At 38.6% G+C, this 15,684-nt stretch overlaps 2 protein-coding genes across 2 annotated transcripts in view; both read right to left on the bottom strand.

Moving 5' to 3' along the window:
* Positions 1 to 1,167: 1,167 nt before the first annotated feature.
* On the bottom strand, positions 1,168 to 10,703 carry LOC148047707 (vomeronasal type-2 receptor 26-like). The gene is made up of 6 exons (XM_087708116.1): positions 10,635 to 10,703; positions 10,012 to 10,251; positions 8,197 to 9,042; positions 6,953 to 7,180; positions 6,010 to 6,136; positions 1,168 to 2,072 (listed from the first exon to the last, which is right to left on the bottom strand). Exons 1-6 carry the CDS (start codon positions 10,701 to 10,703, stop codon positions 1,168 to 1,170), a joined length of 2,415 nt encoding a protein of 804 aa, XP_087564242.1.
* Positions 10,704 to 13,093: 2,390 nt separating this feature from the next.
* LOC148047706 (vomeronasal type-2 receptor 26-like) overlaps positions 13,094 to 15,684 on the bottom strand; it is a 16,689-nt gene continuing 14,098 nt past the window's right edge. Inside the window, exons 7-8 of the mRNA XM_087708115.1 lie at positions 14,304 to 14,476; positions 13,094 to 13,178 (exon numbers count right to left, since the gene is read on the bottom strand). Of these exons, the coding sequence (XP_087564241.1) occupies positions 13,094 to 13,178; positions 14,304 to 14,476 (258 nt within the window). The remainder of the gene's footprint in view (positions 13,179 to 14,303; positions 14,477 to 15,684) is intronic.

Raw genomic sequence — 15,684 nt, 5'->3', positions numbered from 1 at the left:
TAAATGTATGTTTTTAATTTAATATTAAAGCTTATCCCTATGTTCTATCTTCTTAATTGTTCATTTGATGATAATATTTTTTTACAGCTGTGCCAATTTTTATTTTTCATTTATTCATAAAATGTATAGGCCTATTTTCTTACCTTATGATAATTCTATCTGCCAATGTTGTATCAATGATACCAAATGCCAATAGAATTTACTGCATTTTTCGGAGTATAAGATGCACCAGAATATAAAACACACCTTAGTTTTTGGGGAGGAAAATAAGAAAAAAAATCTGCCTACCAGGTATTCATTTTTATTCCCATCACACCAGAAAAATAAGCAAACACGATAGTATAATTAAATGACACTTTTTGCCACTTTTTTCTCTCTCCCCAGGCAGCCGGGGAAACCCTTAATAAGTTTAACTAGATATCTGGACATTCAGCCAAAAGCATTTCACATCTAATAAAATTGTAACAAAGCTGAATCAACAAACCAGCCCAGCGCTTGTCTGAAGGAAACCATTGAGAAAACTCAGATAGCCAATAGGAAAATTCCTGCCTTGCCCTTAAAGGGATTATCCCCAAAATAAACTAGAAGCGAATGCAGTGTCCTTTGTGCGGAGACAGTTAACATAAAGACAGTTGTCTTTCTAGGGAAGAAAAATGAACGGGGTAACAAAAGATTGTGATATAAACATGTCAGTAACATCAGAAAGGGTAACACAAGTATGAAAAATCAGATCAGTGCAATAGGTTATCAAAGAATTCCAGACTAAGGCTCACAATATAATATATTTTTCTGTTTCAAATATATCAACTAACAGTATGTAACAATGGAGTTATTTTAGAGGATTCTCTTTTACAATCTGAAGAGTCCAAGGATCGCTGTAAGTGATTGCAGTAACAAATCAATTCTTGCTTATGTCTCCAACTGCTTTGGTTTTCTTCTGAAGTGAGGATTTCCTCCACAAAAGCCTAGCTCCTACAAATTGTTTTTAAAATGTGGGTATTCCTTAAAGAAGGAAAACATGGTAAATTGCAATAAATTGATGTACATCTATAGCATAAGCAGAAATCAAATTCAGGAGCAATGCGGATCAATTCAGAGACTAATGGAGTGTAGGGTTTTGTACTCACTAGGTGATGCCCTGGAAAGACAATTCTAAAAGAAATAGATTTATATTTTAATTTTTGTGGTTAGCTGCTCCTTTGTATTCAGGTGAGGCCTCAGCAAAATAATGTAGCACTTGGGGAAAAAGATGCAGGCCAACAAGCCAGCACTGGAGGCCAAGATGGAGAAGATCTGCACAGCCACCATGTATTTGCCCTTGGTGCTGAGGTAGGTGGGCACAAAGGAGATCCAAACACTGCAGAAAACCAGCATGCTGAAGGTAATCAGCTTGGCTTCGTTGAAGGCCCCAGGCAGCCTCCGGGCCAGGAAAGCCACTGTGAAGCAAACAACAGCCAGGAAACCCATATAGCCCAGGGCAGAGTAAAACATGACAACAGGTCCTTCATTGCATTGCAGGATAATCTCTTCAGGGTGTGAGTGTTTGTCTGTGTCAGGGAAAGGAGGAAAGATTCCCAGCCAGATGGAGCAAATCAGAACTTGCACAGCAGAGGAAACAAGAACTAGAGCATTGCCCAAGGTCTTCCCGAGCCATCTCCTTACACTGTTTCCTGGCTTTGTAGCCAAGAAGGCCAACACCACTGTGATGGTTTTGGCTAAGAGGGAAGAGACAGCCACTGAGAAAATGATCATGAAGGCTGATTGGCGGAGAAGACAGGTAGCTTTCCTTGGTTGGCCAATGAAGAGGAAGGTGGTGAGAAAGGAAAGGAGGAGTGATGTGAGTAGAATGTAGGAGAGATCCCGGTTGTTGGCTTTGACTATTGGAGTTTCATGGTATTTAATGAAAATTGCTAACACAAAGGCTGTGATGAGGGACAAAAATAGACCAAAAAATACCAGGATGATTCCGAAGTATTCTCCATTTGACAAGAAGATTATAAACTTTGGCAGACAGTGATTTTGGTGTTCATTTGGATGCTGATCTTCCAAACATCTGGTGCAGTAGACTGCATCTGTAATGGAGGAGAGAGGACAACCTTATTTATTCTTAGCCATCCCATAGTGTAATAACAGGAAGTCCTGTTCAATCACAAAAAGTGCTGTAATGAGTAAAATAACAAGGCCACTAAAAATAAATTGCCATATTTTTTGGAGTATAAGACGCACCTTCCCCCCCCCAAAAAAGAGGGTGAAAATCTGGGTGCATCTTATACACTGAATATAGCAATTTTGGCCTCCTGAAACTTCACTCTTTCACAAAAATGGACGTGCAGAGAGTTTGGGAGGCCTGCAAAGTGTTCTTGAGGGCTGGAAAGGGCAAAAACGAGTGAAAAAACCGGCCATTTGTTTGCTTGTTTGTGCCCCCTCAGCTCCCAGGAGCACTCTTAAAGGCTATGCATGCCCTTTTGGGGGGCAAAAACTGGACCCATTTTTGTGAAAAATGGGCCATTTTTTGTTTGTTTTTGCCCCCCCCAGCCCCCAGGACCACTTTGCAGGTTTCTCAAAGTCTCTGCATGCCCCCATTTTTCATAAAAAATGAGGTGTGCAGAGTGTTTGGGAGGCCTGCAGAGTGCATAAACTTTTTAAAAGAAAAATTACCTCTGCAAAATCTTGGTGTGTCTTATATTCCAGTGCGTCTAATACTCCAAAAATACAGTGTATATTGTGAATAAGGGGATAGTGTAGGGAGTGAAAAAGAGAAGATTGTGTTGATATAAATTTGCATTATGTCAGGAACTGTTCTCTGTTGGTCCATATTTTAAAAATTCCCCTTCACACTGTTCTTGCCAAAAAGTTATCACCATCTGAATTATATTCCAGCTTGTTTCAATAAGTCAAAATGATTACTTGAGTGTTTCTCATCTATAAATGCTTATATTGGCTTAAATTCATCAACTATTCAATTGTTCCCAATGAAACTTCAAAATCCACCAGAACAACTTATTTATGAAAGGCATGAAAAGATATGCCAAATTCTGCCAAGGCAGAATATCCACAGGTATACTATCAGTGGTGGGTTGCCAATTGTTTTGCTACCAGTTTGGGCATGCATGACCCTTCTGCGCATGTGCAGAAGCATCTGGGCAGGTGGGCGGAGCCTCCCACCACTGCCACTACCAGTTCTCCCAATCTGGGCTGAACTGGGAGCAACCCACCTCTTGTGGCATGTGTTCCTTCAGTCCCTATTTATTAACCTGTTTCAATAAAGCCACTTGTCCAAAAACAACAACAACAATAAACCAACCCAACAAAAATGGTTCAATGAACATTTCTGTTTTTAATAGAAAAGTCCTTGGGTGATAATCTTTCTCAATTGGTTCCATAAGAGATCTTGATTGAAAAACAATAAACATGTTTTGAATTTCACCTGTTGTACTTTGACCAACATATATAATCATTTCCATGCAGTCTTTCTCTGAGACCTGGACATAGTTTTCAAGGGTTTCTCCAGGACAAAGTGTTTGATAAAAGCAAAAGGAGAAAATCATTGTTGGCCTTTTGGTTGCAATTATTGGTATTGCCCAGCTAATATGTGAACCAATTGTTGACTAAATTCTTCTCAAAGACCAAAAGAAAAAAGAGTATGCATAATAAACAAAAGTGATAGAAAGATTATTTCAAAAGTTCAATGAAGAGAAAGGGTAGAAAAGAAGGAAAAAAATAAGAATATGGCATAGAAATTATCATTTCATATCATGTCTAATTTCTATCTATGCATATCTGTTATGGCTCGGCAGGAGCCTTTGGAGCTGCCACCAGACTCTGACAGAGAAGGGTCATATGAGTCAGCCCTGGAGGATGCGGAGGACCCTGAACAGGGTTCTGACTCCGAGCAGGGCGCAGAGAGACTAGTTGGTCCCCAGGTGATGACTGAGCCTGGGATCAGTGGGGAGGAGACAAGAGAGACTGACACAGAAACCTCCTGTGAGTTGTTTCGGGATGCACGCAGGAGAAGGGCTGACCGGCATAAAGAGCAACTGAGTACTTACAGGAGATGATAACGAGCAGCTGTTGCTCGTTAGGATCTCCTCCTGCTGATAAAAGAGACTGATGGTGCTACACTCTGGTTGCAGAAATCGTTCCCCATTTTCGTGCAAACATTGAGAAAAGCCCACTTGGATAAGTGACTTGATTTATATAATCCTGTTTTGCAGTAGTTTATGAATTATAGGACTTTTGCCAGAGCAATTATCTGTGTTTATTTTGGGCTCGCAGCCAGCAAGAGCCAGGATTGATAAAAAGACATTCCTTTGAACGTTCTGTTTGGCTTTCGTTTCTGAACGGACAAGGTGGGGGTCAGAACACATATCTATCTATCTATCTATCTATCTATCTATCTATCTATCTATCTATCTATCTATCTATCTATCTATCTATCTATCATCTATCTACCTCCCCTTTCATCACAAGTCTAAACAATTTTAGTAACTTGTCACCTTGTCTTATACTACAAAAACGATCTCTTCTTCCCATACACAACTATTTTAAATTGCATCAAATAAACCAATGTTACATTTCTGTTTTTCCTTTTAACAATCTTGATTTTTGTTCCTTGAAATAATATCCTAAAACTTGATTTTCCCCCTTCTGTATGTTCAATGTAGCATCTTTTTGAAATCTTTTTCGCAGTTTATTATTTTAAAAGACATTTTCATATCAGCCTCAGTCTGTTCTGATAAGACCTTTGCCCCTTCCATAACATCTTTGAAATACAGTCCATCTATAGAGACAGACAATCTTAAAATTAGCGTTAGAGTCCATGATTCAAAAACAGCGTTCAGTATTTCAATTGTAAAATCTCAGGCCCAAGCAACCTAGTAGAGCAATTTTTTCAAGAGTTGGGAAGCAATTATGTTACTATGATTGATATTTGCCCTATGCCAGGAAGAGATATATTTCTCTGGACTATAGTATGGACTGCTGTTAAATACCTTCTGAGGATACCTCTAAAATTAAAAGAGTGTTTGCTAAATTTCAAGAGCTGTTCTAGTTCAGTAAAATGGCTTTCAGTTGTAATGGGGTTCCTGCAACCATTCAGAAATGTGAAGACCAGGAAATGTGCTGTTAAAAGAATCTGGAAAATGCCATTTTTATAGCAATATTTTGGAAGACAATGACAGCAATAAAGCCCCCCTTTTTCCCAAGCTACTGGAGGTAACTAAAAAGCTCATCTTGTAAGAGTTCAAGGCAGTGGGCATGTGTTGGCAGCCATCACACCCTGAGAAATTCATGACTACCATGAATGAGTTGGAGACACAAGCAACGTTCATGGTCTCTTGCCCTCCAGTTGTGTTCTGAAACTTCTTGTTGGAGCCAGTTGCACAGACCAAATATGACCCTGAAACAAGAGTTTTCATACCACTTAATGGGCAATAGTTGCGCATAGATTACTGATCTGCTGCCATGTCACAAAAAGTTCCAGATTGTCTTCCTGTATCATTTCTTCTTCCTTGATTTGAACTAATTGCTGAATGCCGAACATACTTTCCAAATCCTTTGCAACAGTGGTGGGATTTGCACCAATTTCAGCAAACCAGTTATTAAACTCCCCGCCCCTCTCCAGCTATCAAAGTGGATCCTGGGTGCTACAGTGTGATGGAGAAACTGGCAATAAAGTGGTGGCATGAGAGAAGTAAGAGGCCGCTTTCCCTCTTTCTTCTCCCTGCACTCCTCCTTCCCACATGCTGGCCACTCCGTTTCCCATTTCTCAGTTGCAGCTTAGCATCCAGGTTTCACTTTGATAGTGGGGGAGGGGTATAATTTAACAGCTGGTTCTCCCAAGGTCAGGTTAGCCATTTCAGGAGGCTCATCCCGCATGTGTGGTGGAGCTGGAGGGCAGGGATGGGCTGTGCCTCCACGGCAGCCAACCTGATCCTGGGTGAATTCTTTGAATCCCTCCACTGATTTGCAGTTATTTTCAAAGCCCTTTCTCCTTCTTGAGCCACTCACCTTCCTGTGTGGAGATGGCTCCCTTTGCACAAGGAATGCAGTCATAGCAGCAAATCGGCCGTCCTCTCTGAATGACTTTGAGGAACCCTGGACGGCATCTTTCCACACATCTGGAGGGTGGCAGGCTCTAAGCCGCAAAGCAAGAACAATAGAGTGCCTTTACTAACTGGGAATAGGACTGTTGCTGAGGGTGAAAAGTGGTAAAAATGTAACAGAATATAGACTTCCAGAAATGTATTTATTTTTATCATTCACATGTTGAAAAGTGCAATATCCATGGCATGCATTGCATTGTTGCTGGTGTTATCTAGTTTGAGCAATGAAATCTCTGCAAGAAACCAACCAAGTTTTCAGAGCACCAAGGACCCCACATTTTGAGTTGTTTCAAAATGAGAAAAGTGGCCTGATTGGTTCAAGATTGACTCAGCCTTCCTTCCTTCCAAAGTGGGTAAAATGAGGACCCAGGCCATATGCTCAGTGGTGTTAAATCAGCTGCATCCCACCACTGTATATGCTGATTCTGTAAACAGCTTATAGAGGGCTATAAAGCACTGTGAAGTCGTAGATAAGTCTAAGTCCTATTGCTATTTTGAGTCATTTTGAAATGAGATGATGGAAAATAAACTTAATAAATATATAAATAAATAAGTAAAACTTCAACCTTGAACTACAAACATTCTCTTTTATCAGTATTATGATGATGATCATGATGATGATGATGGTATCAACACATTAGTGGTGTCCAACTCTTGGTGGTTCTATGGGACAGTTCTCTCCACCTCTTCTGATCTTGCACTAATTATCAGTATTTACAATATCTCAAAGGTCATTGGGATAGCAAAACTGAGAAAGGATAAGAAGATCTAGACGACCACAGAGGGAATTTTCCCGTATTTATGTTGTAGGAGAAAGGAAGTGACATGGAATGATTTATTTTCCTCACCTGGTTGAACCATTTGGGCCATATTATAGCTTCGTTGTCAATCTTGAAGAGGGGCTCCGAGGAACCCCGCCTTGCTATGCTCCCAAATTTCACATTGACAACAGATCTATTGGAAAACCTCACCCAATTCACAATGTCCAAATCAGCTGCTAGTTCACCGTTCTCCCCCAAATATACTCCATCGATGGAAGTGTTGTAAAACTGGGAGTCTTGCAAGTAATGGTGAAACTGGAACAGCAGAGAAGAGAATCTGAGTTTAGTAAAGATGGACACCGAATGTCTACTGATCAGTCCTATAAACTGTGAAATGGTTGCTTTTACTTAATCTTGTTTTAAGATGATAAGGATGATATATTTTGAATTAATTTCCTCTCTTACAAGCGTAATGGTCTCATATCTTCAGAGATGAGATCCACCCAATATAGTGTCTATGACCCCATGTCTCTCTTCAAGGAGTAGATGCTAGTCCTCCATCTGAAATGTGGTACAGACGTCAGAATGAATCCATTCTTTCAGCCATCGCACATTTCTGAATCTATTTTTCCTCAGATGGAGTGTGCGGCTAACATACAGGCCTTTAAGAAGACACTTCAGAATGTTTTAAATCACAAGGCAAATGGATGCTAATGATGACAGGTCGGACTTAAGACAGAGTGTTCATCTAGACTCTTATTTCTATCTCTAGATTCATAAAGCTCTTCTGTCTGTCTATGTGTAACCTTTAACTGTGTGAAATGGTTGAACCAAGGAACCTCTAATGGACAAAACACACCCAGAGTCCAAGATTCATGTCTCTGGAATATTTTATAAACTATTTTAAGACACTAAAATGATCATAAAAAATTTAGTGACCTAAAAAGCTCATAAAACATTTTAGACATAATATAAAATATCAGTGATTTTCAAGGCCTATACATCAATGAATATCACCATGAATTTTGAATAACTTTTCCAGTGAAGGGAATGGATTAAGAGCTTTATTGTTGCTTTGGGGAATCTGGTAGGAAAATATCTTTGAGACAAGGACCCTGTAGGTCATGCATTGCTTAGTGTTTACTATTTCATGGATGTTTATACATGGTTATCATGGGACTATGAGCCCTACGTTGTAGATTGTATTTGGAGATATTAGTAAATAAATCCACTCCCCATAGAGGTGACATATTCTAAAGATTCTGGGATCACCTATGAATTATGAAATCCACATCTTCAGTAGGAATTCATTGCAATGGAAAAAAGAATACCTGCCATGGCTGGATAATTTGCAGTGCTGTTCTCCCTCCATCTCCTTTCAGTCTGCTCTTGGATCGGGGAGAATAAGCAGCCTCTAAGGCCCGTGCCAGGGCCCAGACTGTGTCATAGATGTAGGTACTCTCTAGAGAGACTGTTTTTTCAATTTCTTCTTGGGGAAGGGTCTCTATCCCTTCTTTCTTGGTGCATCTTCTCCAGCCTTTCACTGTAGAGCCAGGCTTGGAATATAAGCAATGAAATGCTTTTTGTGCAAAATAATACAGAGAATTAAACAAAGGAACAAAATCAACATGTTTTGTCTTTTTCTTCTTCTGGATGAGGAAAGAAAAGAAACCAAGAATTTGTTGATTTGTATATTGATTATATACCAAGTCCATGTTGAGGTCCCACAAAGCTGTGGTGACAATGACCTTCCCTGTGGGTGTCGTAGCTTCTGCACCATTTGATTTTTTCTTCAATATCATGAATTTAATTAATGTCTCTATTACCATTATTCCATCTAAAAAGAAACCAGCTTCTGAAAAATAAACAAATACATTGACCTCTTTCCACTTCTTTACTGAGGCAGTTTTAATGTCCATGAGCTCTGTACTCATCCCTGAAAAGGTTTGTGAGAAAACAACACAAATCCCATTCTTGAACAGCACTGGCACCATTGTTGCTATGAAATGCCTCCCGTTGTCCGTGTCCGGAGCAAATAGACCAACTGAAGTCCATTGGAAATGCAGGAGCGATTTGAGGATCCCCAGATTTTGCACCCCTTCCTTGGGGACCATGGTGTAGAAAAAGGGGAACCTTGTTTTATCCCCCAGAAGATGGGAAACAAAAGAATAACTGACCTGGTAAAGAGAAGAAAGAACCGGTGACTAATTCAGTTTCAGGACAACATTTGCTATTGTTTTGCTTTCAAACTCCTGTCAATCTTGAATATGAATAACAATATTTAACAAACTATTTACCAAGTCTGCACTACTATTAATCTTCTCATCATTCCTATAACCCATCTTCTTATGACTGTATGACTGTAACTTTGTTGCTTATATCATGATTTAATTGATTGTTTCCTAATATAATTTCATTGCTTATTTGTACCTTCTGACTATCATTAAGTGTTGTACCTTATGATTCTTGATGAAAATATCTTTTCTTTTATGGACACTGAGAGCATACACACCAAAGACAAATTCCTTGTGTGTCCAATCACACTTGGCCAAGAAAGAATTCTATTCTATTCTATTCTATTCTATTCTATTCTATTCTATTCTATTCTATTCTATTCTATTCTATTCTATTCTATTCTATTCTATTCTATTCTATTCTATTCTATTCCATTCCATTCCATTCCATTCCATTCTATTCTATAGAGTTTCAGAAATTGAAATATATTCTTAATAGCATAGTGTGCCATATTTATATTAATGATTGTTACTACTGTTTTCATTCACTTGACTCATAAAATCATCTGCGATAATCCAAGTCTTACAGCAACAGGATCCTTGGAGATCTAGAATTCTCTCCTTATACTATATTTCAAGGTTCCTCCATTAATGAGATGCAATGAGCAGAGATCCAAATATGTCTATTTTCTTTTCTTTTGTCTTTTAACATTTGCATGGCCTTTATAGGGTCTTCATTTGCATTTCATCTATGATTTTCTTCAGATAGTACTTTTAAAGAAAATGCTTATTTTGGAGCATAAACAAACACTGAATTGATACTGGTTAATACATTAGCCCGATTCCAGCTTATTAGATTATTTTTCTCTATTATTACTCCTTAAAGTGCAATTAAAGAAGAGTTTTTCTCACTTGGGGGATTTTATAGTTGGCTAACATGGATGAAATCTGGATGGAGATGTCAGTTTCTGTCCCTTCAATTATAGCTAAGAGGTTATTCTGTCTTCCTCCACATTTGTAGTTTGGAACATTTGCCAGCCCAGGAGAAAGCAGATCGGCCAAAGCTTCGGATGTTGTCCTTGCATCAAAATAATTGTCATGAATGTTGTAGCCCAGGGTGAGGTTGGGTAAGATATGGAGATCCTCGTTGATCTCATGGACAGCAAACAAGAAGGACAGGATTTTCCAGTACTTTGTGGATGCTTTCCTGAAAACACACACACACACACACACACAGTATACAAATATATGATAATTCAGCTAATTTGAATTAAAGGAAAGTTATGAATTCAATATTCCTTTCTTTGTTTCTCTTTGGTTTCTCCTTTTATAAATGGATTTTATTAAGTTTAAAAAAATGTGAAAATATAAAATTTGAAGAAAAATAACATTAAAAAGTTTCTTCCAACCTTCTTCCACATAGAGATGTTAAATAATAAAGCACACACTTGCGCTTGAGCAACAATTTTACTATAGATCCACAAGTAGAGTTGGTCTAATCTATTTCTATTCAATTTTTTAATAATATCTCTCACAGTTTTGAACCACTCACATCCCACGGAGAAGATTAAATTCTGTGTCACATAAACATTGGGAATCTTCATACCAGTGATATGATATCTGCTTTACAGGTGTAAAAAGAGAAAGAACAGGACTATGATGTTTTTCACAATTGCAAATACAATCAAGATATGAAAAAGATAAAACTGAGTACGATTTTAACTTAGGAATTTCAGAGTTGGATAAATTGGGCAAAGAATTTTGGCCACACGATTGAGCTACAAAAGTGGCAACAACTATGGGAAAGGATCTGGGAATAATCAAAGGGAAATATACAAAGAAAATTAAGTACATATTAATACATTTGCTAACTACAGCTAAAATAACATTTGCCCAATGCTGGAAACAAAATAATACCCCCTCGGACGAATTAGTGATAAAAAAAACTTTGGATTGTGCAGAGATGGACAAATTAACACTGAAATTAAAAGATAAAGAAGAGTTGGAATATTATGAAATTTGGAACAATTGGTACAAATGACTGCAAAACAAGAATAAAATTAATTAAGCCAAAAAAACAATATATAAAACTGTGTATAAAGGTGTGTAAATATAGAAGCGAAATATTATATATATGTACAGGTATGATGACATAACAATGTTGATGTAATGACTGTGAGGTGTTGTAGAAGGAAAAAATAATAATAAAAAATCTGCTAAAAGGCTATGCATGCAATTTTTTTGACAAAAAACGGGCCCGTTTTTGTGAAAATGGGCCATTTTGGAGAAGTTTGCAGAGTACAAAAAGGTTTTTTTTCCCCCCAGCAGAAACAAAGTCTTAGATGCTGCAGATTGTCAGTGATTTCCTTCTCCAGCACATGGCTAAGTACACCTGGAAACATCTACCTACCTACTCTCTCTCTCTCCCCCTATCTACCTACTGTATTTCTCTCTTTCTCTTTCTCCCTCCCTCTCCCTCCCTACCTACTGTATTTCTCCCTCTCTCTCTCTATGCACCTACCTACCTACCTACCTACCTATTCTCTCTCTCTCCCTCCCTCCCTACTGTATTTCTATCACTCCCTCCCTCTGCCTCCCTCCCTACAGTATTTCTCCCTCTCTCTATATCCCTCTACCTAACTACTCTCTCTCTCCCTACCTATCTACTGTATCCCTTTCTTTCTCTCTCTCTATCCCTCTACCTGCCTCCCTGCCTCCCTGCCTCCCTGCCTGCTTCCCTACCTCCCTACCTCCCTACCTCCCTACCTACCTACCCACCTACCCACAATCTCTCTCTCCCTACTTACTGTATTTTTCTCTTTCTATTTCTCTCTCTCTCTTCCTCTCTCCCTCTCCCTCTCCCTTTTTCTACCTACTTACTTTTTTTAAAAAATTGCCTATTCAAAACCTTGGTGCATCTTATACTCCGGTGCATCTTATACTCCGAAAAGATACAGAACCCAGACAATGCACTATTAAATTGAAAAGGGGGGGATGAAGGGGAAAAAGAAAAGAAAATATTAAACATATAAGTATATATTCAAGAGCAAGATATAAAGGGAAAACAAAAACATAGGATAGATTAGGGAAGGTAAGGGAATAAGAAATGATACCACATTATATTTGGGTTTGCGGAAATGCCATCCCAAGGAAACATAAACTGAGATTTGAAAGAGACACCTACAACAATAGAAAAAGAAAGGGAGAGAGGAGGAGAGAATGAAAGGAAGACGTGGAAAGAAGAAATAAGTAAGAAGAGGAGAATGGAAGGGAGAGAAAGAGAAGGAGACAGGGTAGGAAGGGGAAGATGAAGAACAGGAGTAGGAGAAAGTAAAGAGAAGAAGGAAGGGAAAGAATAGGAGGAAAGAAGAAAGTAGAGAAGGGAGGGAGGGAGAAAAGAAAGGGAAAATAAGGCGGTGTTACAACAGGAAGAAGGGATGGTAAATAAAGCAACTCAAACTATATTATAACCTATTAAATGAAATAATAAATGTAGAAGAATGACAAATGTAAAGAAGAATAACAATTATGTGAATGTGTATTTAAAATGGTATGTAAGAATAAAAAATAAAAAAAATTGAAAAAAAGAAGAAATAGAGCAGGAAGAGGTTTGGAGACATTTATGGAGTTGTTTTTGGGTGCTGTATACTAAAGAACACAAAAAAAATGTAGAAGGAGAAACAGCAGGAAAAAGTAAGATCTGAGAAAACTATCCTTTCATGTTCACTGAATTTCCTCTTTATTCAACTACTCTTCATTTCCTCTTTTTATTTCAAGTACTCTTCCCAGAGTAAAGCTCTATTCTGAAGTGAAAGTCTTTTCGGAAGTGAAGGATTAGCAAAATATCTTGCATTAGGGAAACCGAGGAAGTGCAGACAGAAATGACATGGTGGTCATTGAGTGGTGCTTTGGCTTTCATTCAGTCCTAACTGTCTCCAGTAATGTAGTTAAGAAACATTGCTATTAAAGAAAGCTTTTTCCTCATTGAAGGGTATCAGGAAATATCTAAAAGTTTTGGATTGATCTCATGGACAGCAAACAAGAAGGACAAGATTTTCCAGTACTTTGTGGTAGCTTTCCTGAAAATACGCACACAAACACATATACACAGAGTATACAAATATATGATAATCCAGGTATTCTGAATCTAAGGAAAGTTATGGATTCAATATTAGTTGCTTTGATTCTCTTACTTCTCATTTTTAAAAATAGTTTTTATTAAGTTTCAAAAAAGAATGTGAAAATATAAAATTACAACAAAAGTAGATAGATTTGTGAGGGGAACAACAGGGAAAGTTTAACAAGTGACACATTGAAATGCAGCCCAAAAATAGAATTAAAAGTTGCCTTTAACGCTCTGAAATACAGAGATGTTAAATAATAAAATACACTCTTCTGCTGGAGTCATAATTTCACTATAGATTCACAAGTAGAGTTAGTCTAGTATATTTTTATTCAATTATTTATGTTATCTTTCCCATTTTTGAACCATCCTCATCCCTCAGAGATGATAGACTGAAAGAAGCAATGGCCTCAAGTTTAAGGCACCCCCTGTTTTAGTGGGGAAAATTAGATTCTGTGTCACATAGAAAATGAGAATCTCCATACTGCAAGGATACCTGCTTTATAGATGTAGAAAGAGAAAGAACGGGAGTATTAAGAAATGGAGCAGGAAGAGGTATTGGGGGTATTTCTGGAGTTATTTGGGTTAGTGTGATACACAGACATATATATCAAGCGAGGAAAAGGATTTGGAGAATCAGCAGGGAAAAGTAGATTCAGAGAAAATCATCCCATGAGCCAACTGGTTGGTCCTAGTCCTGTCCCAGAAGCAAGAGAGAAGTCCAAGTGAGATTGCTTCATGAATGGCAACGTCCCTGAATTTCCTCTTTATTCAACTACTCTTCATTTACTCTTTCCTTTTTAGTTCAACTTCTCTTCACAGAGTAAAGGCAACAGAAGATCTTTTCTGAAGTGAAGGATTAGCAAAATATCTTGCATTAGGGAAACAGAGGAAGTACAGACAGAAATGACATGCAGGTCATTGAGTGGTTCTTTGGTTCACTCATTCACTCTTTACTCTATCTAGTAATCTAGCTAAGAGACATTGCTCAAAGCGGAAGGTTTTTCCTCATTGAAGGGTGTCAGGAAACATCTAAAAGTTTTGTAACCAGGATTAATCAGAGGGGGAAATGCTCTCTTACCAGAAAACTTTGTCCACTGGAGCCTTTTGGAAAGTGAATGGTCGAAACATAGTGGTTGTTGCAGGGGTGATTCCAGTAATGAGGTAGTCTCCTGGCTTGAAATAATTCACTGGATCTGTCTCATCCCTTTCTAAAGTTAAGGGGCACTTGGCATTCAAGATCTTGCAGGGTATCTGGAAGAACAGAAGCATCAGGAGAAATAATAGAAGCATTTTTATTTCTTGCAGAGTCGGGTGGCTCTCAAAGAATTAGAGGAGCAGTTCACAAAGACCAAAGGCCCTTGCAATACCACAACTGTTGTTGTGGCTTTCCTAGCACAGATGGAAGCTGGAGCCCACAAGGAATTCATCAAGTTTTATAGCACAGAATCACAACCTCTGAATGACACTAAAGGCTTTTATGTCCTTGAGTTCCCAAGCTCAGATGCAAGATGTCCCTTATATTACTCTCGAAAGTGATGGTTATGTCAATTCAACAGTGAGATCCATTGAGAATTCCCTGGAGGTGGGATTGGAAGGCAATCAATAAATCAATATGATCTTGATAATTATGCAGAGAAGAAGCATCCCCTGTGCTCCCCTCTATCCCTAGGTTTGTCGGGTGATTTCATGAACAAAGGAACAGGGGAGGAAAATGTATTTGTGTTAAGCCTCTGATGTAATTCCAGAACTCTTTGGAAGCCCTTGGGCCCAAGTTTCTCCAGTCAAACTTTTTTCTTTCAGAAAGTATGAAGAAATCAAGCCTACAGGTTTTTCTTCTCTTGATTGTGAGTCCATATCAAAGTTGCAAAGAGGGCTTCCTTGATCTATTTGTTTATTCAATTGATATGGCTGCCCATCTCAAATAAATTACTCTGTTAGTGAAACAAAATCAAAACATCATCATCTATCTTTCTTATTCTTCATTCTCTTTCTCCTCTCCCTATATATGAAAATGCTGTATGTGTCTCTGCCTCTGCCTCTCTCTCTGTCTTTTTCTATCTCTCTCTCTCTCTCTCTCTGTGTCTTCAGATATAAATCCGGAATGCCTGGGCTGTTAATGAGAGAGATTGTGACGTCCTAGAGGGGCAATTTTTTGTGATGTCAGTTCTTTCGCAGTTTTCTCTGGAAAGCCAGCCATGACATTCATCCTCCAGTGGACCAATTGGGAAGTGCCCGATGGATTTGGGGCAAAATGCCAGGATCATAGACAGGGCATGAAAGAGGATGGCATGGGATGGGGAAGGGAGAGGACAGGGATGATGGACATGAGAGTGGTCTGAAGCCCAATTTTCTGTGGGAAAGACATGAAGTAGGATGTTTTGACCCAGCTTCCCAAACACACCAAACACTCAGTGTTTAAATCAAGGATTTCTTTTTTTAGGACCACCAGTAGCCCCGGC

This window comes from Thamnophis sirtalis, unplaced genomic scaffold (genome assembly GCF_051295495.1).
Source record: "Thamnophis sirtalis isolate CommonGarterSnake01/CBP01778 unplaced genomic scaffold, rThaSir2_p1.2 scaffold_3, whole genome shotgun sequence".
Lineage (NCBI taxonomy): Eukaryota > Metazoa > Chordata > Lepidosauria > Squamata > Natricidae > Thamnophis > Thamnophis sirtalis.
Note: the sequence above shows the minus strand (reverse complement) of the source record. Positions and strands in the feature narration are given on the sequence as shown.